Source organism: the organism of the source record quoted next, unplaced genomic scaffold (assembly GCF_019419815.1).
Source record: "Pyrus x bretschneideri cultivar Hongxiangsu unplaced genomic scaffold, Pyrus_bretschneideri_v1 Contig3, whole genome shotgun sequence".
Lineage (NCBI taxonomy): Eukaryota > Viridiplantae > Streptophyta > Magnoliopsida > Rosales > Rosaceae > Pyrus > Pyrus x bretschneideri.
The window spans coordinates 12,634,537-12,658,446 of NW_025999612.1; the positions used below are offsets into that span (position 1 = coordinate 12,634,537).

Consider the following 23,910-nt stretch of genomic DNA (forward strand, 5'->3'; position numbering starts at 1 on the left):
ATTTTTTAATAGAGGCAAGACCTACTTGTATTATGAATTCCACCTCTATTTGAAAGATGATATGTGATTGACAAAATGTGATCTCACTAACATATGACACTATAACGAACTCATTTTCAATCATTAATCAAAGATAGCTTTATAGGAAACTAATTTTTAACATTGTCCTACCACGAGTAATTACTTCACAATAACCTTTGGATGTGATTAGATCATTTATTAGGTCCCGAAATTATTTTTCATTGATTTTTAAAGTTACAAAATATGAAAACTATTAACGCAGTCCCCAAAGAAATTTTTAGGTGTTTGAAATCTTAGGAATGTCCTAAATTAATATTAGGAAACATGTGGTGCAAATAGAATAACTCTAACTTTGGGCTTATAACAAATGTTGTAAAAATTCTCAAAATCGATTGGAAAACTGTGGGTTATAATTCACAGTTTTTGTGAAAAAATTGAAATTTTAGCTTTAGGAAATATTTTGCATCGGATTTAAAGAAAAATATTGCAAGACCTTTGGACGTGATCATACATTTTATTAGGTCCCAAAACTATTTTTTATTAATTTTTAAAGTTGAAAAATAAAAAAATATCTTTTTTTTTTTTGGGACAAACTAAGATACTTTTCCATTAAACAAACAGACAAGTACAAAGAAAGGAGAGTCCAAAACGCATCCCACAACCAAAATATAAGCCCATCAAGAAAAAGTAAATACAACATGAAAGCCCAAAAGAGCATAACTGAAAAACAACAGAAACCTTAAAATTAAAGAGGAAACCAGTTGCCACCACCAAAATACCCCTCCCTCGCAAGGCCGCCACCACCAACAAAACGAACCAAAAATAGCAACTGCATCAATGGAAAATGGGGATGAGCGAGCCACCGTACAGTGAGCGCTCCCATAAGCATACCAAATAGTGCAAAATGTACTATAACAGCCACCCAAAACCCAAGCACATCGTTGAGGTGAAGCACCCCGGGTCGAGTAGCAGTGGTTGATAGTTGTGGACATGCAACGGAAAGAAGCATCAGAGCAAGAGAGGTGTCTGAAGGTTCCGAACTAAGACAAGCTCAGAAGATTGAGACAAAGCTCAAAAAAGCAAAAAGTAAATCAGAACCAAAGCCCCACAGGAAAAGATAAAAACAGAGGAGGAGGAGAAAAAGAAAGTGGAAAGGAAGGTTTGAAAGGGGGGAAGGGGGGACTTGAAGTTGTGGGTAACGGCTTGGGATGCAGCAAGAGGGAAAAGGGCGAGGGGGGGGAAGGGGGACTAGAGAGCGTGGGTAACGAGAGAGGAGAAGCAGCATGGGAAAGCCGGCCGACTCCAACCAGAGGAAGGAGTCGGCGGCGAAGGATGGGATTTTTTTTTTTGGTGGGGGTGGGGGTGATGGGGGCCTCCTGCGGGAGAGAAATAATCGAAACTGTTTAAATAAAAAAATATCTATAAATTTGGGTTTTAAATCTTTGATTCAAGTGTTTAAATATGGATTATAATAGATTTTACACAAAAAAGTATATTTTGAAGAACATAAGTATGATAGTTTGCTGTTATGGTATGATAAATAAAAGAAAATTGCATGCGGTCGACATCCTAGTGGATAAGGTGTTGGGTTTTCACTTATGCGTTCCGAGTTTTAACCCCCGTTCCTCTAAATTATTGTAATAGTTTCGAATTCTTCCTTATCCACTTAATAATAATAAATTTAAAACATAAAAAAATGAAATAAAAGAAAATTAACAAAAGAAAAAAAAAACAGAAAAAGAAAAAAAGTGAAAAGTGGGATCGATATGAAACTAGCGACTTGAATCAAGTACAGTCTGTAAAGTTATAGCGACAATATTTGTAAAGATCGGTACAAAAGTACCGATCATATCCTTTTTTATTTTCTCCTCCTTTTTTCTTTTTCCATTGAATTTTTTTCTTCTTACGTTACTTTATTTAAATTCAAATACCTATAGCTTTAGATTTAGATTTATATCCTTGCTTTTGAGTTTTTTGACAAGGATTATAAGAAAATTTTCATTGAAAATTCATTTTGTAGAACATGAAGATGATAGTTTGGTATTGTTGTATGGGAAAAACAAAAATTTAAAAATAAGTAAATAAAATTAATGACTTAAGAGGAGGGGGATGCAATCCAAACTCATGCCCTCGGAAAAGCCCAAGACACAACAGAAGCAATGGAAGCTCATGAGGTTTAATGAAGTAGTGGAAGCCCAAAAAAAAAAATATATATTATTTTTATTTTTTTAAGAAGGGGTTACTATGTTAAAAGTTACGACTTTAGTGTGAATTCTATCATGGTTGATAGCGGCTTATAATGCCCCACCCACGGCAACATCGTCAAGGCAACCGGGTCCTGGTTGACCCTTAAGATTAAAACGAAACCCTACCACCTATTAGTAGTGGCCTATAAATGTCCACCCCCGACACCCATGCTTCATGCGAGCAACAACAGTCGACCCATGAGATTGAAACTAAACCTACCCCCTACAAATGCCTTACCCCAACATCTATGGTTCGTACGGCAATAAAACTAAACCCTACTCCCTATAAATGCCCTATCACCAACATAATTGGTTCGTACGAACAACAATGGTTGACCATGAGATTAAAACTAAACCTACCCCATATTGATAACCGTTTACATAAGCTCCACACCTAGAACCAATGCATCATGCATGTAACAATGGTTGACTTGTGCGCCCGAGCTTGCATAGTTTTGCGTGCCAATTTTTTCATGCACTAAGCTTGCCTCGTTTTGCATGCCAAAAATCTCTCGTTTTTTGTGCTCTGAGCGGCCTCATTTCACATGCATGGAAGCCCGTCTCATTTTCTATAAATGGAGCATGCCTTCATTTGCTGGCGCAGAGTGTGCCTTGTTTTGTGAGCTGCATTTTTCGTGCACCGAGACCGCCTTGTTTAGCGTGATAAAAGTTCATCCTTTTGTGAGTGGAGCCTGCCTCATTTTATGTGCACCCGGGTTCGCCTCATTTAGCGTGCACAAAGCATGTCTTGTATTGCGTGCCGCATTTTTTCGTGCGTCTAGCCCGCCTTGTTTTACGTGCATGCATAGAGCCTGCCTTGTTTCTGTGAGTTGAATACTCCTTGTCTTGGATGCACGAAGTTCACCTCGTTTTTCATGCGACTGGGTTCTCTTCTTTCTGCATACACGAAGTCGCCTCGTTTTGCGTGTTGCATTTTTTCATTGTAAAATCTCATGTACATGGGAATTGGAATTGAGGAAGCATCATTGTCCATTGAAGTGCTCTTTCAATGATTCATGTTCTTGTTCTGCAGAAGCCTCTGGTTCCCCTACCAAACAGCCTACCAAACTTCATATACTCTTTAATTGTAGAAAATACGCCATTTACGTTCTTCAAATAGTGTAAGGATTGTTATTCAAGATTCAAAGTTCTCTTCGCAATCACGACAGTAATAGCATTCCTTCCGGACTATGACATACGTAATTCAAGACCAATATCTAATCGGATAGACTACTCAAGGTACAACAAGACTAATCAACAAGACTGAAAAATGGATCCACATTGCCTAATTACACAGACTAATCAGCTAAGCTATAGCGTGGAAATTTGCAATGCCGAATGCTATTCTGATCTACGAATTCAAATGTTTCATCTTGAGAACAAACAACAGCACTTGAAAAGCTCCACCACCGGGAGTTGTCCCCCACCAAACCACACCCACCCACCCACCCCCCCGAATCAAATGCTGCTCAGAGTTTAAAATGTTGGGTTGGCAGCTTCGTGTCTGCAGATAACGCTACATGGTTAGAGCGAAAAAGGATAACAATGAACTCTTTGTTAGTTACATTTGCGATAACATTTCTCCGACTGAAAATTAGATAACATTTGGACTTACCAATCAATATTGTCCCAGTGCAGAAATCCACCATGGCCTCTGGCATTTCTGAACTTATAAACCGCACCCGAAACTTGCCACAAAATGAAAAAACATAATCAAGGGCTCGATGATAAGCATAAATGAACGGATGGAAAAATGCTTTGAAAGTTATAGAGAAATCGCAATACCTTCGTAACCCCCCAGAACCGGATCTTCTGATAGCAGCAGAGGCGTGTCTAGGTCAACAAACCTGTACAGAATGCAAACACTTACTGATGGATGTGGAAATAGAAAGCGAAAGAATTTCAGGAAACTAACAAAACCAGCAGGAAATGCAAACAATTTTATCTTTTATGGAAAGGAAAATGATATTTACTTAAAGCACCCCATGCCAGCAGCAAGATGGCCAGCAAAACCCATGGCCAGTCTAGTCTCGACCATACCACCAATCATCAGATCCAATCCCGCTGCCTTTGCTACCTCGATGATTTCAAGGGCTCGAACAACCCCAACTTTAGCAAGTTTAATGTTAATTACATCAGCAAGATTTTCTTCCACTATTTTCTTAACATCAGCTAAACTTCGACAGCTCTCATCAGCTGCAACTGATACTCCATATTTGTCTTTCGCAACGTGGTAAACATTTCCAAGGCCTTTCCAATCATCTCTATGAACTGGTTGTTCGAAGAGAAGAGGACTCACTCCCACCTCTGGAAGTAAAAAAACAAGAAAATATTTGAGAAACTCATTTATAGGGTTTTACATGAGTTTTTTCGACTTTTCTAAGGGGAATCAATATTCTGTTTGCAGACACACATGCTAATAATAGTAACTTCACTTCTCTGCATCATTTACCATGTAATTTTTCAAGAACTTGGATAGCTTCATCGGAGTTATATCCTTCGTTAGCATCCAAGATAAAATAGCAATCAGGGTGAACATCACGTATAGCTTGAAGGACTTCTATGTCTGAATTCAAATTCTTTCCCACCTTAAGCTTTAAAGTCTTAAATCCTTGTTCACGGTACTTTGAAGCTAATTTAGCAGCTTCAGCTGCAGAAACAATCGGAATCTGCACATATAAAGTTCAGTCCACATGTCACTGTATAAAGCAAATTTTAACTGCCAGAGTTACTAGAAGAAGAGCTTAACTGTTATATCAGTAGTTATTGTGTTTGAAGCTCCACCAAATAGTCTCCACAAAGGGACACCAATACTCATAGAAACTGCATCGATAATTGCCATCTCAACTCCTGCCCTAACCTTGAATTGGAATACCAATATATAAGATTTTGAAAACCCTTAATAATGCTATACATAAAGACATCAAATTGACAAACAAGTGGTGCGGCTGATTTTCATCAATAATTGCATATGATTCATGTGATCAGGATCGAAAATCCAAACATTATGCTTGACTTGAGAAAACCAAGTTTTTTACAAAGCCTAAACTTGCTCACGCTAATCACACTCAACTCAGTTAAGCCTAAATGTTACAAGTTGGGGTGCAAAATGTGAACTTTCCACGGAAAAACCATCACTCTAACACTACTCCCATTTCCTCTATTCTTTTCCCCACATTTTCTCAGCAAGCAAACAAAAGATAAGATCTTTATACCCAAATTCCAACTAAATTCAACACAAAAATTGTTCAATTCACAAAACCACCACATCCAATCAAAATACAACACTCAAACACCAAAACCAACAAATAAACCCTTCACTCTAACAACTACTCTCACTTCCACTTCTATTTTTTCCTACATTTTCTCAGCAAACAAACAAAGATAAGATTTTCGCATCCCAATACCAACTAAATTCAATACCAAAGTTGTTCATTTCTCAAACACCAAAACAAACAAATAAACACATAAAAAAGTGTAGAACTTTCCCTACAAGGACATCAAACTGCCACATGAATTCTGCTGGTTTACAACAAAAACTGCATAAGATTCGTGTGATCACGATCGAAAAGCCAATCAAAAAGCTGACTTAAGCAAACGAAATTTTGTACAAAGTCAATAAAAAAGACAGTTGTCTAAGCAAAGGAAAAACTTGCTCCCACTAGGCACACTCAACTCAGTTAAGGACTTTCCCGGGAAAACCATTCACTCTAACAACTACTCTCACTTCCTCTATACATTTTCCCTACATTTTCTCAGCAAACAAACAAAAGATAAGATGTCTAGTATAACCAAATTCCAGCTAAATTTAACTGCAAATTTATCCAATATCACAGTAAAAAAAGTAAAAACCCAATCATGTAAGCGTTAAAAAGTAATCTTTCCACTCATATACTCACAGAAGCAAATTCATATCCAGGAAGAATCCCACCAATCTCCCCCAAAACCGAACCCAACGTCATCGCCGGACTGCGACGCAAGAACTCACAGGCCTCCTTAGCCTTAACCATGGCTGTCTGCTGATCCTCTGCAGTCACAAAGGGCAAGATCGGAGTTTCACCCCACCCCGCGCACCCGTTACTCAACTCAACCCGCACGGCCACATTCTCCACCCTCTCCAGCCGCGAAGTCGCAATCGTGAACGGTGCAGTCAGCGGCACGTTCAGCGGCCGGTTCTCTGCTCTCTGCACGTTCACCGTGAAGGTTTCCAGCAGGTTGTAGAACCCAAAAGTGGTGGGGGTGACCAGAGCCATTTTTGGGGTGAATCTCGAAAAAGGTTTGGGTTTTTTTGGGCTTTTGAGTGGAAGGAGGAGCGGAGCAGAGGAGCAGAGAGTTGGTAGGTGAGTGGAGAGAAAACCCAATTGATCCCGTTCGATAGGGACTCGTGGTGTTTGCTCTTTAGCCACGGATTATTGGTTCACGGACTTCTGGAGGGCTTTGATTGGTTTGTGAGGAGGATCTGCATAGCTGCTTGAAATTGTTCTTGTTGTTGCACGGAGCTTCGGCAGACCAGAATACTGAATACGACTGGTAGCAATTTTTTAATTCAAATTTTGATTTTTTTTAAATTTTTTTATGTTTCGATTATTAATTATTTGAAGTGCTCTTTGTAGTTTGTCCTTGTGTCTTTCTGTGCTGACTGTGAAGTGGTGGTCCTGGTGGATGCATCTGTGTTTACTCGGGATTTCTTCGTTGCGGTAAATTAGTGTTATATAAGTTATTTTTCTTAGTAAAATATTATGAGCGGTTCAATTTGTTTTTAGATTTTTATTGAAAATTTTATAAAAGTTAGGATCCAACTATTTAAACACCTATAATTTTTCATACTCCAGAAAATCCTAGAATTTTATATGTTTTATCTTTTTGTATTTATCACAAAAATCATTGATTCTATTTGGATATCTGTCAATACCTAACGGTCTAAAATTCTCTCCTCTTCTTTTTTCATTTCCTTTTTTCATATTTTTTATTTTATCTTTCTCTTTTTATAAAAAAAAATAATATAAGATATTGACGTAACTTAACCTTAACTATTCAAATAAGAATAATAAAAAACAAAGAGAAATAAAGGAGAAAAAAAAGAGAAAAAAAATCCTACTCCATGTCCCACTCCTGGTCGAAGAAGATGAGTTAGTTTTTTTACTTGCCCCACAAAATGATTCTGACATTACAAAAACGTGTTGCAAGTACTGGGTTCAATGTTTTCTTTTTCTGGGTAAAAGGTAAAGGACGCATGTACTTGAAAATGTAAGAATCGGTGATGGATTACAACATAACTTTTTCGGGAAATTGTTCTTAATTCTTTTCATAAATAAAAGAGTAAATTGTCAATTTAATCTTTAAATTATTATTGAATAGTTCTTAAATTTTTTATTCGAAAAAATAATTCTTTAAACTCATTATAAATTGTCAATTTTATCCCTAATATAAGATTCAAATTTATGGTATCCAATTTCTCGTTTAATTTAAGTCATATGACATATTTTTTGGGGGTAGTACCATTATTTTTTTCACCAATTTACCCATTAAAACTAACTCTATTATTTTTTTTGAAAAAATAAGTTACTAAACTCATTAAAAATTGTCCATTTACTCTACAAAGTGTATCACATATTCAAATGCAAATCACATGATTTAAAGTAATGCAAAATTAAATAGAATAACTTTGTATCTTATAATAAGGATGAATTGACAGCTTTTAATGAGTTTAAAAACTTTTTTATTTTAAAAATAATTTAACGACTTAATTTTCACCTAAGTAATAATTTCGATACCAAATCAACACATTACTCTAAATCATAAGAAATCGATCCAATATTCCTATCCTCAAGAGTGTCCCTTCGATGTGCCCAAAGGTTACTTTGTGGTTGTGGATTAGAAGTGGTTTTAAATTTTATTAAGTAATTTCTAATTAACGAAAAAAGACAAATCAATTAATTGGTGTCTAAGTATGAAGTTGACGTGGGATCATATTCTAAGAAAAGTGACAATAGTTACTAGGTTAAAGTTGCCAAAAGGACAAAATATGAATGAATGATTATCTAATTTACGTTGCTGATCGACAAAGTTGTAGAGCTTTGCTTTTTTCTTGCTTTCTCTCTCGCTAAAAACAGTAGAAAAACTACAAAGTTGTAGAGCTTTGGCTTTTTTCTTGCCTTCTCTCTCGCTAAAAACAGTAGAAAAACTACATTCAGAGCCAATCTAATTAACGCAAAGCAAGTCGAGCTAGTTTGTCAAAACAGTATGTTTGTTTGTTTTATTCAAACACAAACGTCCTTGGCAACAAATTAAGTTAGTTTAAGATACAATGCAAAGTACAAGCTAGTTAATGAGAGCAATATGTTCGTCTATTTTATTCAAGCACAAATCTCCTTCTCAGCAAATTAGATTAGTTTAGAATATCACTTTGTAAAAGTTGGATGAAAAACGTTTGTAGGAGGCATCGATTAGCATGGAACGTGGTGGAACGTCAAGGAGAACTAGTCATCCAAGACAAGATCAAGTACTATGCTTTTCCAATTGTTCTAGCGGGCATGCAAAGCAACCTTGAAAAATATTCAAGCCAATTCCCCAAGCCATTCCTTACTTTATACAAGCTTACTTGGCCACCAAGCTTAGAACCCCTCTAATGAATCACGATCATATATAACTTGGTGATGATGAACATGTATCATCAATTAGCAGCACTCATACAAATAATTAAGTTTAATTAATTGAGAAGGTATGTCTAGAAGGCCGGGATTAGTATATTCGTCGGATTCTGATGACGATGGAGTAATCCACGGTGCAAAGCTCTTCGGACGTGAAAGGCCGATATATCATGTTCTTGGAGGTGGAAAAGGTATATGTAACGCTGTATATCATCTTCATTCATGTGATCTGCTAATTAATAATCATGTTCGTGAATTAAATGTGATAGAGTAGTACTTACTCACTTTTATTTTGCAGTGGCGGATGTGTTGTTGTGGAGGAATATAAGTGTATCAGCTGGGCTTTTAATTGCTATGACGGTAATCTGGTTTCTTTTCGAAGTTGTTGAGTACAATTTCGTGACACTCCTCTGTCATATCTCGATTACCGCATTGTTGGTAATCTTCATATGGCGCATGGCTGCAGAAATATTCAAATTGTAACATTCTCGATCTCATTTTTACTAATTGATTAACTCTTATGATATCAACTTAACAATTTAAATTAGTTTTATTTAGATTGAATAATTAACATATTTATCTATGCAGTCCGCCACCTATGGTACCTCAAATGATATTACATGAGAACACATTCAAACAAGTAGCTTCCACTGTCCATAAAGGATTCAACCACTTCTTATCAAGAGTTCTTGATAGTGCATGTGGAAGAGACTTCCCATTCTTCTTCTTGGTATATTGGAAATTTTTGAATAATTAAAAACCAATTACCTGTTTTGGTTAATGACTAAACTTGGTACTAATTAACAGATTTAACAACTCATTCTCTTTACATTTTCAGACAATCATTTGTCTCTATATTTTGTCTGTGATCGGAAACTATTTCAGCTTTCTGAATCTTCTTTACTTGGGTAAGAAGTTTTGTCACCTTATTCTATTTTATATATACGTATATATGTATATATACGTGTATGTATATGGGCGGATCCGTGATTTATTCAATTAGGTTAACTAATTGGCACTCTGTTTGCTTGCAAATGAAGGGTTCATCTGCTTGGAAACGCTACCATTCCTCTACGAGCGATTTGAGGAAGACGTTGATCGTTTAGCGGGAAAAATCAGCCGAGAGATAAAGAGATCGTACAGAAAGTTTGATTCTCAATTTCTCAACAAAATTCCTAGAGGTCCAGTGAAAGACAAGAAAAACAGATGAAACTATAATCCCATGGACTATTCATACCATGGAACACATTTATCACTCACTGTGTGAAGATTTGTGTAAATAAAACACATTATATATGTGCATATATAAAACTGTATAATACACATGTATATATATCAATATTACAGCATTGGTTCCATTTGATTAGTTGATCACTTTAGGCTTTGTGAAATGGTTCCCATTTTCTTGGCTGGCTCCGAACATGTTCCCGATCGAGTAAATGTCTATCAAATTCCATCCGTAAAAAGTCGAATTTGCCATGAGCAGTCCCATTCTGTACATTATTGACACATGCATGCATGATATGCAGCAGAAGCAAAGCCCACCTGGATACATATATATGGTGTTGTTTAGAGGTTACAAATCAACTCATTGCCTTGTTAATGGATATTCATTAAGATCCATTTAGTTTGATTTTACATTATACCATCATCACCACTACCAATCTCATGTCTATATTATGATGATATCAAATTAAATGGATCTTAACGAATATCGTTTACCAATCCAATGAATTAGTTTGCCAACTCTAGTGCTTCTTCCTCAAGCTTTCTAATATCTGCTCCACTAATAAGTATAATATTACATGACTGCTGACTAGATATGACACCTGGGGATCGCTCAGATGGATCTCAGGATAAAGGCAGATTAATTATTACAGTTTAAATCTCTAATGGGTCACCATTAACCTAGATAGATTTGGACTAGTTGTAGCCTTCTCCAGTCAAAATCTCAGAAAGGATACATTTATCTTCTCTTAAATTATTGTACATATTGGAAAATGATGGCCATTTGGTGATGATAATTTTCACGGAAGTGCTGAGCGCATGCAGTCTAATAAAGTAGAAGTTCTATAATGCATCAGTGTATGGATAAATTAGTATTACATTAGACAGTGGAACTTGTGTGCTTCGATTAAAACATTCCAATCTAGCTAGCAGTCGTAAAAAGCAAAGCATCACTCATCAGTTTACAGTAGAAGGTCATAGTGTAGAACACTCGCCGTTGTACTAATGTATGGAGTGCATGGTACTGCAGTGGATAGTTGGTTTCGATTCAAACATTCTAATTTAGTCGCCATAACACACTACTAGTGTAGGAGATGCATTCATAATAATTGAATTTATGTTCAATTTAACCGTTCATAGAAGCATCATATACATCGGTGTACTGTAGATCGCTAAAGAATAGAAAACACAAAACCAATTTGGCTGTCATTGTCCCTAGTGACAATTCAACTTCAATACAGAAAAGGCCAGAGTGGGATGTGAATGCAATCCCAACAACCCACCATCATAATTTTTAGTGTCAAACTCTGAGCTCTGCTGTTTTGCCTGCCAATTCTACCACCTTAAACACCCCAATTAGGAAAATCACGTACAAAAGTCCAAAAGTAAACACACACACACACAGAGATCCCACTAAGAACAAATAATTCTACTTGGAATGTCGACTTTAGAACAATATATTATTATTAATTCAAGAAGCCTATGTATAAAGAGAAGGATGTTTTCGTAGGGCTTTTCATTCAGCAACCTGTAACACACACACACACTCACACACAATTATAGTTTGAAAGATTAGATGGTGAGAGTATCGAGCGAGAGAGGTATTAGTGATGGTGGTGGCGCTAACTCGTTAGTGTTATGGGCAGCTTTGCTCAGCCTGTGTGTTGTCTCCGCCGTAGTTTTTTCGTGTGCGGGTGGTGTGTCCAAAGAGAAAACCACAGCAACCGATACAGAGTATGACGGCGGTGAATGGGCAGGCTGCGGAGCAGCATGCGGTGCATGAAATATTCATCTCCTTACAATACGTAATCATTAAAGTGTGAGAGGTTTGCAACTTCGATAATTAAGTTAGAGAAACAATATGAGATTTAATTTCCGTTCAAATATTGTATCAGTTGACGTTGTAACCCTACTCAACAATTATAAAAGTGAAGCACCTTCATCTGATAACTTTGTTTCAGTGGTCATCATTTTCGTTGCTATTTTGCCTCAGTCTGTCCTTATGATCTGGAATGCTGTAGGATACATCAATTATATATGCTTTGTAAAGGGAAAAAAATTATTTTGATGGTTGGGGAATATTGACGTCGCGGAAGATTGAAACTACAAGGCATATCTATAAGAGAAACGTCGGTTTAGTTTGAAGGGTGTTCAATTGAAAAGGCTTCAGGTTTTGGTGGGGTTGTTGCGAGCTTGTTTGAGATTGCTTCTTGAAAGGTTTTGTAAAATACTTTTTAACATTTAAAAATGTTTTAGGTCATGGTAGTGATTTTTAGAGAAGTATGTCAGATGTTAACAAGTATTTGAATTTTAAGCATGAAAATGATAAACATACACTGTTTTTAACTTCTCACACAATGCTTGTTCCTACTGCATGTTGTTTCTACTTGATTTGTTTAATTCGATGACTAGAAATAAAGAGAAGTGCATGAGAAGCTAAAAGAAATTGCTTACAATCCCAAATGACGGTGAAGGAATCATTGAAAATTTCAATTGAATAAATTGTATAAACGCGCGAGTTCATCAGTAATGTCAAGATGGCCGAGTTGGTCTAAGGCGCCAGTTTCAGGTACTGGTCCGAAAGGGCATGGGTTCGAATCCCATTCTTGACAAAACAATTTTTTCCAATTTTTTTTTTCCAATTTTCAATCATATGTTCGACATCAGGATGAAAATCAGAAGACCAACAATATAATGTAACTTTAAATTACTGATACAATAAAATATATGGCAAACAACTGCATCTAAATCTTATAAAACACAGGAATATAAAGCTAAACATATTTTAAAACTTTAATTAACGTTTTGTTTGCTGCAGTGCCGACCTTTTGAGTTGCCATGGAGTTTTAGAGCATGTGATACCACCATGTGCCTCACCAGGCACACTATCCAAATCAACGTCCGAAAACGAAGAGTAAGATCCGTACACTCTCTTCCCAGCTGATCCACAAGCGCAGCGCGTTACGTGCTGCGCCGCCTGCGATCCAACCTTGCACGGTACCTTGATGCAACACCAGACAACGGTTAAAGGGCAACAAATGCACAGCAAACAGGCGCTGCAGAGAAACTGCGTGGCTTTTTCACTCCATTTCGCCTTTCGTCCATGAGAAGAAGTATAAGTAGAAACAGAATGAGAATCCGAAGGCCTTGCAGTGTTCATCTTGCTTCATTTGACATCGAAGGATTCGTTTAACCTAGCTTTCTTTTTGCTGTGTCACTCCTTTTGTAAGGTTCTATCAAGTTGCTGTTCAGTGTCTTCTTTTTCTTCCTTTTTCCTCTTTTCTGTCTTACTTTCTGTGCAAGCTTTTCACTTTTTATCATCTCCGCAGAGCACTAGAAATATACTCCGGACGCCTTACGGGGTGCTTGATTCGTCAAGGACCAACTGCCTTAGAATATCGAAAGGCAAAGCAAAAGGGGGAACTGCACGCCGTTGCAGGACGGGGAGGGAGGGGTGGAAAAAGGACAGAAACCTTCTCAACCCTATGATGGATCAGGTTCCCTTGAATTTTTTCAAGTTTTAACGATGGATATTTCTGTTCATAAAGTAGCAGAATCTTATCTCAAACCTATCGTTACGCATCGATGCAGAAACCATTCACTCCGAAAGAATCGGATTCCAAATCGAGGATAATCTGTTGTCCTGGTAGACGCAAAGCATATTTCAAGTAATAACGGACTGAGCAATAATAATGTAGCACTAACCATCTCATTAGTTAAAAAAGCAACTCATTGGTAGTACATTTAAGTTAACAGCGAAAGAGCTCGCCGAACCAAAAAGATCTTTGAAAGAATTGCACATAAACTTCAAAACAACACTGATCTTAACAAGTTATACATCCATGTGAACATTTCAAGGGCTTGAAGGCAAAGCAAATGGCTTCCAACATTAGCAACTAGCAAAATGTACCGATCCGCGCACCAAATATCCATTTGGGAGTGTATAGACTCTATTGCAAAATAATAATCTTAGAGCGGGGGTCAACCAATTAAAACACTGAATGTCAAGAAAATGTCATCCCAGACCAAGAAACTTATTTGAGCTGCTGGAAATCAAGATCTCAAGCAGGTAATGCACTCTTTCCTTGCAATCTCATGGTCTTCTTCTGCAGCCTCTCCATGAATTCAGGATTTGCTCTTAATCTCTCCTTGACATACGAAACTCGAGCATCCTCAGCCAGTTTGTTTGCTTTCCCAGCTTCCTCAATGAGGGAAAGAAGTGTCCTGAGGCAGTCCTTTCTATTTTCTTCTCGGTGTTCAAACCTTCACAAGAAATCACGGAAACACTGATTCAGCTTAACTAATAAAATACACAATCAACAATACCATGTTGGAACTTGGAGGTGTTAGGGTACACGCACTGCACTCTAAACAACAATCAACCACTAAGAACTCCAATTAATAATGAAAATGATAATAGAGAAAGAGGGCATGCAGTTGCCAGTTGACCTACCTCTCACTAGTAATTGTAAGCTCATCTTTCCCTGGATGGTACCGCTTTCCAACCAAGTCTCTGAGCCGACGGAATTGATGCTTTGAAAGCCCGAGTTCTTTCACTGTAACAGACAGTTTCACTTTTCTATTCTTGGGATGCCAGGAATCACCACCAGGAGCAAAGACTACCCGTGTTTGCCACCTAAGGATTGGCCCTTCGCCTGGTGGGTCAGCTAGATCCTTCTTGTCAGACACATCAGCCTCATCAAATTGTGGGGGGCCATCGGCTTCCATCTTCTGCAAATAGTCCATGACAATCTCATCCTCAAACTCCTTGAACAACTCATAAGCTTCTTCAGGTTGAAGCTCCCCTCTTTCACACTTATCCCCTAAGTCATTGAACTTCTCTTCTACCTTCCTTTTCATGTCATCTGGAGAAGACAAATTCTATTACACATTATTCAAAACAAAACAAAAAAATGCAAGTTTGAATCAAAACGAGCAACTTTGGTGACATTTAAACACTTTGGTACAATATTCATCTCTGTGATAAGCAAAGAAAATGCTTGACAGCTAACAATTGGATGCACAGAAAATTACCCTTTGAGCAAGGGTCTAGCCATGTTATTAATAATGATACTAAGAAAACAACTACTGCAATCATGTCGAAACGGATAAAACAAATGGTAAATTTGAACACTTTGTGGGCAGATGCCGAAATGTCATAAAGCTCAACATACAAACATCCAGCAAAAATTAGTGTGTACCTGGTAGGAGCTTATCCCAGCTAAGCATATCCTCGAGAATCTCTTCACACTCCTTCGTATCTTTCATAATCCCATGCTTAATTGCATCCTCAACAATATCATCCCACTTCTTGGGATCCATGTTGAAGTACTCATCGTTTGACATCCTCTTCATGACTGTATCCTTTGCGTTATACAAGTCATCAATCTCTTCATCCGTGTCGTGCAATTCCTCAAAATCCGATTCAAACTCTTGGTCCTTAACATCATCCAACGGCTGCTTTTGCAATTCATCTATCAGCTCATCATCCGTTTCCTCATGCTTCCCAGCCAATCTCCTCTGCAGAATCGCTTCGAGTATGGCCGGAAGCGCCTCCTCATCACCCTTAAAATATTTATCTATCCGCTCCTTCAGCTCTATAAAACCAAAAACGACAATTACAACGAAAATTTCAAACCCAATCGTTCTTATCTCTATTTAGAAGGCAAAAGAAAAATAGTTACAAATGTCACTTAAATTCAATAAATTTGTCCCTCCTTGGTACTAAACCAGAAACCCAATTAGCCAAAATATCCAAATAATCCAATCTCCATCAAATTAATCACACTTTCTTCCGATAGAATGGAAAAAAATTACAGACCCAAAACCCCAAAAATCCAAAAGATCAAAACTTTAATCTTTGGTAATAAAAAACTTGAAAAAATAAGAGTTGGGTCACCTTTGTTATTGACGTCCTTGACTTCGACGGAAGCATCTTTCTTTTTGGTTGGGATCAAGCTCGAATCAGCAGCCGGATTGGGGCTTTCGGCGGAGGAGTCGCCCTCCGAGGAGAAGAACCGGCTGAACAGGGACTGAGTCGAACGGGCAAGTGGGACGAGTGAGGGGGTTGGATTTGGGTTGAATGTTTGAGGAGAGAGAAGGCGATTGCGAGTGTAGAGAGAGAGATTGCTCAGCAAAGTTCGTCTCATGGTTCTTTCTCTCTCTAGGGTTTATCAAAAGTTGGGATTTTGGGTTTCCATTAAAATGCTTTGCCTTCTTTCTTTCATTTTCCTCTCTGCCCAAACTGGAAAATGAATTTTTTAAAATAAAATAATTTTTATCTTACTACCTTAGTTTTCTCAAAAATGGCACTTTGGTACCCTTATTTTTCGTTTCACTTTCATACTTCCGTCAGCATTGCCGTCAAGTGCTCTGTTAATCGGTGATGTGGCAAGATCCATGGATTTAAAGGTTAGTGAACCAAGTCTGCATCAATATTGGGTTCTAGGCTGCCAAAACTGACATTCTAATTTACCTATTTGGACAATTACACGCCCAGTTTCTTCAGGTTGTTCTTGGATAATGGAGGGGAAGTTGTCCCGGAACACGCCCCAGAAGCAGCCGTCTGTGGCAAACGATACCAAAATCGGATTGTAGTCGATTGACTCGCTCGCTCCTTCCCTCCCTCGCTCGTCGTTGATTAACAACTTTAGCTAGCTATCTTCAATTTTACAAGTGAGTTGCTCGCTCTCTCCCTCCCTCCCTCACTCGTCGTTGATTAACAACTTTAGCTAGCTATCTTCAATTTTACAAGTGAGTTCATTTTGCAGTCTGTTTTTCGCTACCTCTGTCGATTGTTTGTATGTCTGTTTTGCTGCTCGATGATAGAGTTGGTCAGCTCTACTGGATTTCTTGCTGCCTTCTGTGCATTTCGCGCCATTCGCGATCAACTCAAGTTTCTGTTTTCTATCTTTCGAAACTGGTGCATCAGATCAATCAGTTAGCTAAACAAAATGTTCATAGCAGGCTGCATAAAAGTGAGTTTCGTTCCTTCTTTTCTTTTCTGTAAGCAGAACGATTTCGCCAATTTGCAAAGTACATATTTAACTTAACCTAAGATCATCGACAAACAGATACCATCCGAGTCCGAAAACTGAAACAATTTGAAGAAACTAAACCATAGAGGTTTTGCTACTTTTGTACAACATTTTTCTAAAGGGACAACAGAACACCAGTTGCCTGCTGCACAATGCAATGTGCTTGATCCTTGTTCCTTCATCACATTACCTTTAATCGTCATCAAATTTCTAAATCGCTGCCGGGGAATTCATCGGCATCAGCTTCAACCTCATCTTCGATATCACTCAGCGGCTCCTGCCCGTGTCCGAGAATCTCTTCCATCAATTTCTCATCGGTCTCTTCATCCTTCCCTGCCAACTGCCTCTTCAGAATTGCTTCAAAGATTGATGGCAATGCCTCCTGATTCCCACTATAGTAGGAATCAATTCGCATTTTCAGCTCTGAAACCACATCATCAAACCCCAAATCATCAAAACTAATGATTGAAATATTAAATTTAACCTCCAAAAAAGTAAACATCTTTCGTCCTACTAATCTTCAAGATCGAACTTTTATTGGAAAAAAACACGAGAGAAACAAAATTTATGTAAAATTTCGGATCAAATAAAAATAATAAAACCCCCAAAAACCCAGAAACTCGAACAAATTCCAACTTTTTTCCAAGCCATGAATACTGCAAACTGCAAGTGATTAAAATATAAAATATAAAAAAAATAGCATCTTTAAATCAATCAAATTGCGATTGTAATTTCCAAAACTTTCACAGGAAATAGCAGATAATTAAAAGCTAAAAGTTTCCCAGAAAACCCAAAATTTATATTTCTCAGAAAATCTTAATTACCTTCATTACTGACACCATCATCCCCTGCACCATTGGAAGCCTCTTTCTTGGGTGAGGGTGACTCGGTCGAGTAGAAGCTGTGTCTGGGCCAAGTCGAAGCAGCGAGCGGATGGCCGAGTTGGGTTTTAGGGATCGGAATGTGGCAGGGAGGAGAGAGAAGACGAGTGCGAGCGCAGAGACAGACATTTCTAAGCAGGGATCTTTTCATCGTAAGGGTTTTTTTTTTCCGCTCTGAGTTGGGTTTAAACGGGAAAATACTGATAAAATGGAAGACGGAGTTATCTGGACCTATCGGCGGATTTGAATCATTAGGCCCAAATGAATTACGGCCTTTGGGTGGGAAAGTTGGACATAATATTGGGTTTGTTTTTTTTTTAACCTATTTTTTTAGGAAATTTTTTTGAAATGTCATATAAATTTGTACAACTTTTTTAATTTGTCATAGAAACTAAAATTTTACGCAATTTTGTCATACTAACTTTTCAAAATCATCAATTTGTCACCTCATCTTAACTCCGTTAAGTTTTTCATCTACAATAAGTCATGTGCGAGGCACATGACTTGTGCTCAGGGTTATTTCTATCATTTTAAGATCTTTTTACAAATTCTTTATTTTTCTTTAGTAAAACCCTTAAATTTTTTGTTTAATGGTATTCATGCAGATCGTTGTGTTCGAGTAACATATATGCATCCACAACTCCATTTCTAGCACCATACAAGTTCTCAACCAGTTTCTCATATAACACAGCCTATATAAAATTCGATTTCGTGACATACCAACTGAACGCACCCACTCATGTATCTTAGCACATTTTGAGCAACCATACGAGAATGCAATGCATGATCATTTCATTGCTACCATATCAAAAATATTGTTCCATTGATTATGATAAATAAAAAAAAAAAAAACACCAAATACTGAGGAAAGATTGCTTAAAGTTCACAACATTGTCTTCATCTGAAAAAATTTGACATTAACAAAAGGGTAGTGTTAGTGGCATTCCAAATATCTCATTCTACACTCCTCACAAGTGTATTTTTTTTTTTCAAATATAGAAAGTTTGGAGTGTAGAATGAGATTTTTGGAATGCCAATAACAATTCCCTAACAAAATGTCTAAATGATAGAAACCCTAGAATTGTGGTTTTAGAAACCCTAGAATTGTTTTGATCGAATACAACTTAATAGAAGGAAGTGTGGTGTTTAAATGACAGAAATAATTATGAACACAAGTCATGTGCCACACACATGACTTATTTGGTTGAAAAACTTAATGACGTTAGGGTAAGATGACAAATTGATGATTTCGGAAAGTTGATATTACAAATTGCTTAAAATTTTAGTTTATATGACAAATTGAAAAATGTGTATAAGTTCATATGGCTTTCAAAAAATCATTTTTATAATGGAAATGATTTTCGGACTTTTTTTTTTCCGCATGTTTCATTGTAGGGTAGTGTTATCCGCATATCCATTTTTACTTCTCACACACCTATATCAATTTTTGGCCCTCAGATCGAATGAATTTGAGAAGATCAATGGCAAAAAAATTAACAAGAGTGTGTGGAAGTAAAAATAGGTGTATGAATAACACTTTCCTTCTATGTATTTTTGCTCATGGATTCTATTTAAGTATTTAATTCAAAGACTAAATAAATAAAGATGTACATTAGAAGAACAATGCGTATGAAAAAAGAGCACGAAAATCATTTCCATTGTCAAGCCTGGTATGAAGGTTTGTAACTAAGTAAGACATTAAAGTTATTTATTGTATGATGTAAATAGAGCCTAAACCTAAGTGGGTAAAGGATTTCTAATTTGGTTGACGTTGCTTGATGTGCGAGATCACTTAAGCACATCCTTTATTACTCGGATTAGTAGTGCACGCTATCAGAATGGGTAGCTATAATCATGATAAAGACTAGAAACTACTTTCTTTTGGTAAAATTGGATCACTTAAGCACATCCTAAACTACTTAGATTGGTATTGCACGTCATCAAGGTGGGTAGCTATAGTCATGATAGGACTAGAAATTACTTTCTTTTGGTAAAATTGGGCATAAATTTATCGTGACTTGGCAAGAAAAAGAAAAGGAGTTGTATCAACTATATGTTTTGATACATATTCACAACTCTGCGGTTTAATGATACTTTATTTTCATGATTAAAAGAAATCCGAGTCCAAATCTCATATCGCTCATTAATTAAAAGTTCTCAAATCTATTTCATTATGAAAAAAACAATAATAATTACAAAAAATAGTTAGAAATGACATCATGTTCTTTTATAAATATCTTCATATTATGATATTTTTATTTACCGGACAAGTGATATGACATTTTGAAAATTCTTTTGTAGTTTTATACTCTCAATTTCAAATGTAATTTTGTCCTTCATGTTTGTTTTATTCTTGTAGTCAATTATTCTGTTGTAAGTGATTTAGATAGTTAGCACATTGTCTTCTATTATTTAAACCCCTTATTACATAAGAAATCCATTTTTTAACATGTGGATTGTAACTAGAAAGATGCTAAAATTTTTCTATAAATTTTTCCAACTTCTAAAAATGTTTTGTCAAAACTTGACCACCTGCTAATTTTTTTTCTTCAAAAGAAATGTTTCTTGTAGCCGAGTGCCAAAAATGCTATTTTAAAAGCTATTTTAAAAGCTATTTTTGAAAACAACGAAAGGTTGAAAAATAAGCATGGCCACAGACAGAGCACAGAAGCTTATTTGTGCTTTTCCTTAAAAGCCGATTTCTGCTTTGACAATTGACTTTTCTTTGCGTCTACTCTTGTCTTGTGCTTTACACTTACTCATATAAATATTAACCTGCTGCTGAGAGGAGCACACCATTTTTCCCTAATATAATAAAAGATACCCTCTTTTTACAGCATAAAGCAAAGCTTATTCCGAATGTTCCGATCCTAATGCATTAACCATGAGACTAATCATAAATCTAGACATTAAAAAAATGCTTAATTATGCTTAATGGATATGATTTACATTTTGTTCAACTATACATAATCGACTCTCGAAACTACCAAGTATTTGTTAGCTGTTAAAGAATATTGTCTATTGTCGAAGCACCACATATACCCTGAAGAATCCTTTCGAAGCACATAAGTCAACCCGACCTCCTTATTATGCCGCATGTTAGTTTAACAAACCAGAACAACAGTACATCCGTTTCTTTGCAATTGAGTTAAAATCTTATTTTGTAAATTAGAGTATTTTCTTTTAAAAGCTAAAGCATATTAATGTATAATCATGACTAAATATTTGATGATGGAAAAGTTTAGCTACTCTCATCACTAGCGTCAGAGTATACCCATAATCTCAAACTGAGAAGACTTACGCGTGGCACTTGTCAGCTCCCACCAGTATGAATTGACGTAGAACTTTACATATTGTACACCAACTAGAATGCTGGCAGCAAAGTTCAAACTTGAATTCAAGATTAACTACAAGCACACTATTACCAACTGAACCAACCCGGCTCATCATGACTAAATTTAAAGACAAACTAATAAATTTTTTCCCTCGTGACAAGATAATGAAATCAAAACCTTTTTAATCCGTAAATTGTGGTGAAATGGTGGAGAAACAGCGAGCATCTTTCTTTTTGCCACTATTTTGTCTGTTTGGAGTTGGACTTGGACCCATGCATGCACTCGGACACGGTTAGAATCTTCGACAACAATTTTCGTCGAATTAGGTAATTAATCCCTTGCTTTTTAGTTATATAAATAAAATAATATAAGCGGCAAGCTGTTGAATGTTGATGAATCGTGCAAACTGAAAAAATCAAGTTGCTATAATATATACTTCTATTTGAGCGATGTTATAATTTAATTTAAATTAGTCATTCTTTATTATCTGAACTTAAACCAAAACGTCACGAATTTTGGCATCAAGAAGAGAAGCTAAATACACGACGATGTTGAGTTAGTGGCTGGGAAAGGCTCGGAATTCAGGCAAACATCCAGTGGTGTTGTACGTAGTGAGTTTAGTGCACTAAGCCAAAATGGCTAGGATTTCACATCCAAAAAATAAAATACATAGAATCTTTATCATGATTAAAAATCGTTATACATAAAGAGATTCAAAATTAAATATAAAAGAAACACTACTGTAACAACCTTATAATTTCATTTCAATGTCTTTATAATAGGAAATAGAGCAACTCCCTTTCTCAAATGGCACTCAACTAGTGGAGTCATGGGGTGGGCTTCTAAAGATGCCTTGGAAATTCTCAAGATTTAAAAAAGTAAAGAAAAGTGGGTTTTTTCTAATAATTGCCTTAAATTGTGATTATAAAGCTTGCTTAGGGATCCCTCCACATTCTTTATAGTCAAAACTATATTGTCCCCTATGTGGACATTGGAATGAACAAACAAGTCGTAACTATATGATGTTTCTGAATTTGGATCATCTCTATACCTTAATGTTCAGAGCCTAGATCAAAAAATTGAAGAGATTTGGTTTGTATGAGGTGAGTCAGCAGATAAGTTAATAAGGATCGTCAATTTTAATTTGAATGGTCCAAATTGCCTGGTCTAACTTTTGACTCCAAACAATGAGTTCCGTAGTAGATCTCTATTCAATACTTATACATAGGTTTACATTACAATATGTTAACCTATGAGGATTTTATTCTTAATTTTCCCTCATATGGAGCAATTAAATCACTTGAGAATGTTCTACTTCTACATTAGATAGTTTGAAAACGTTTGAGGAAAATTGGAAGTTTGATATTTTCTGACGGAAGAGTCATTTTAACGAAAAGGATTTACATACAACCCTTCTAGATTTAGATGTAACATGTCATAGTAACATCTAGAGCAATATACTCGTCATTCCACAAGTACACGAAATATTGTATTCTATTTTGCTTGGTTCATCATGGTTATCATAACAATGTATTCACATTTTTGAAACGAAATAGATAATGTAAATATTGAATAAGAAGGAGTATACCTAAAAAGGAAAAAAGTTGGTCAATGTCGTAAAAGATCATGTGACTCAGATTACACATTAGAACTTAGACAGGGTGCCAAAGCAACCTACTTCTTTACCCGGCTTCGAAATTAGAAGAAGTCATATTCCGGTAGAACGGTCCCACTGTCCCCAACGAACACAAGCTAAGAAAACCTAATTACTAAATAGCAAGGTACATTTGTACATTATGTTTTAACACAATGTTTTATAATATTAACATGAAAATTGACGTTAAACTGTGAAATGATAGAGAATTCATGAAGAGTTCCACTTTTAAGAGAATCTTCTTAGCATTTCTTATTAAGTCAATTCTTAGATGAAGGTGACTAAACATATCCTCATTTATAGCACATATACATTCACCAAGTAATTGGGTGTATGCAATTACATATTCACCAAATAAGTGGGTAGAGAGGGTGTACACAATGAACTCGGAGTTGGAAGTGTACAAAGAATTTCACGTAACGGAAATATTATTGTGATACTATGTAAATACATGATATTATGTGATACGATTTGAGATACTAATACAGTATATGATATTGTGAGATTGAATTGAAATATCTTCGAAATAATATATGATAATTATTTTTTTTTTGTTCTTCATATTGAGTATTTTACCTACTTAAACCCAGCAGCCAGCATTTGCATGGACCCCATCACACTGGATGCTTGACACTGAAAATTGACAATATCCCTTCAACTTCGTGCTTCAGTAAAAGTTAGGTCTCCTTTCACATGAGATTGTATATAATTTGACCTAACTTGAAAAAAAAAAAAACTTGCGTGAAATAAAAACTTAAATTACAAATATTTTAAGTCTAACACGCCTTGTTATATTTTTTAACTTTCACAAATCGTTATGCATGTCTAATTCAAAATACAGCTACAGTGACGTAATTAA

General features: G+C 36.3%; 4 protein-coding genes and 1 non-coding gene across 5 annotated transcripts; 2 read left to right on the plus strand and 3 right to left on the minus strand.

The window, feature by feature from the left end:
• Positions 1-3,718: 3,718 nt before the first annotated feature.
• LOC103950679 (L-Ala-D/L-amino acid epimerase) lies at positions 3,719-6,799 on the minus strand. The gene is made up of 7 exons (XM_048589017.1): positions 6,167-6,799; positions 5,017-5,127; positions 4,720-4,936; positions 4,241-4,574; positions 4,053-4,114; positions 3,883-3,955; positions 3,719-3,771 (listed from the first exon to the last, which is right to left on the minus strand). Coding segments are annotated over exons 1-7 (1,152 nt in total). The 5' UTR covers positions 6,521-6,799; the 3' UTR covers positions 3,719-3,770.
• A 2,126-nt stretch (positions 6,800-8,925) lies between these two features.
• Positions 8,926-10,291, plus strand: LOC103937804 (reticulon-like protein B9). The gene is made up of 5 exons (XM_009347768.2): positions 8,926-9,108; positions 9,216-9,396; positions 9,506-9,647; positions 9,756-9,825; positions 9,958-10,291. Exons 1-5 carry the CDS (start codon positions 8,991-8,993, stop codon positions 10,125-10,127), a joined length of 681 nt encoding a protein of 226 aa, XP_009346043.2. The 5' UTR covers positions 8,926-8,990; the 3' UTR covers positions 10,128-10,291.
• Positions 10,292-12,675: 2,384 nt separating this feature from the next.
• TRNAL-CAG lies at positions 12,676-12,756 on the plus strand. The gene has a single exon. It is a non-coding gene; the product is annotated as a tRNA-Leu (tRNA).
• A 1,068-nt stretch (positions 12,757-13,824) lies between these two features.
• Positions 13,825-16,426, minus strand: LOC103937803. Its single transcript, XM_009347767.3, has 4 exons — positions 16,044-16,426; positions 15,346-15,741; positions 14,598-15,009; positions 13,825-14,407 (listed from the first exon to the last, which is right to left on the minus strand). Exons 1-4 carry the CDS (start codon positions 16,291-16,293, stop codon positions 14,206-14,208), a joined length of 1,260 nt encoding a protein of 419 aa, XP_009346042.2. The 5' UTR covers positions 16,294-16,426; the 3' UTR covers positions 13,825-14,205.
• Positions 16,427-17,112: 686 nt separating this feature from the next.
• LOC103937802 lies at positions 17,113-18,228 on the minus strand. The gene is made up of 2 exons (XM_009347766.3): positions 18,006-18,228; positions 17,113-17,604 (listed from the first exon to the last, which is right to left on the minus strand). Exons 1-2 carry the CDS (start codon positions 18,211-18,213, stop codon positions 17,384-17,386), a joined length of 429 nt encoding a protein of 142 aa, XP_009346041.2. The 5' UTR covers positions 18,214-18,228; the 3' UTR covers positions 17,113-17,383.
• Between the last annotated feature and the right edge of the window lie 5,682 nt (positions 18,229-23,910).

Excerpts from the sequence above, each read along its gene's own strand:
- LOC103950679 (XM_048589017.1), bottom strand. The coding sequence starts at position 6,520 with ATGGCTCTGGTCACCCCCACCACTTTTGGGTTCTACAACCTGCTGGAA. Across the intron at positions 5,128-6,166 it reads CTGGATATGAATTTGCTTCT|GTTAGGGCAGGAGTTGAGAT; the intron begins GTGAGTATATGA and ends TTCCAATTCAAG. Across the intron at positions 4,115-4,240 it reads GCTGGCATGGGGTGCTTTAA|GTTTGTTGACCTAGACACGC; the intron begins GTAAATATCATT and ends CATTCTGTACAG.
- LOC103937804 (XM_009347768.2), top strand. The coding sequence starts at position 8,991 with ATGTCTAGAAGGCCGGGATTAGTATATTCGTCGGATTCTGATGACGAT. Across the intron at positions 9,397-9,505 it reads GCTGCAGAAATATTCAAATT|TCCGCCACCTATGGTACCTC; the intron begins GTAACATTCTCG and ends TTATCTATGCAG. Across the intron at positions 9,648-9,755 it reads ACTTCCCATTCTTCTTCTTG|ACAATCATTTGTCTCTATAT; the intron begins GTATATTGGAAA and ends TTACATTTTCAG.
- LOC103937802 (XM_009347766.3), bottom strand. The coding sequence starts at position 18,213 with ATGAAAAGATCCCTGCTTAGAAATGTCTGTCTCTGCGCTCGCACTCGT. Across the intron at positions 17,605-18,005 it reads TGATGGTGTCAGTAATGAAG|AGCTGAAAATGCGAATTGAT; the intron begins GTAATTAAGATT and ends ATGTGGTTTCAG.
- LOC103937803 (XM_009347767.3), bottom strand. The coding sequence starts at position 16,293 with ATGAGACGAACTTTGCTGAGCAATCTCTCTCTCTACACTCGCAATCGC. Across the intron at positions 15,742-16,043 it reads CAAGGACGTCAATAACAAAG|AGCTGAAGGAGCGGATAGAT; the intron begins GTGACCCAACTC and ends TTGGTTTTATAG. Across the intron at positions 15,010-15,345 it reads CTGGGATAAGCTCCTACCAG|ATGACATGAAAAGGAAGGTA; the intron begins GTACACACTAAT and ends TGTCTTCTCCAG.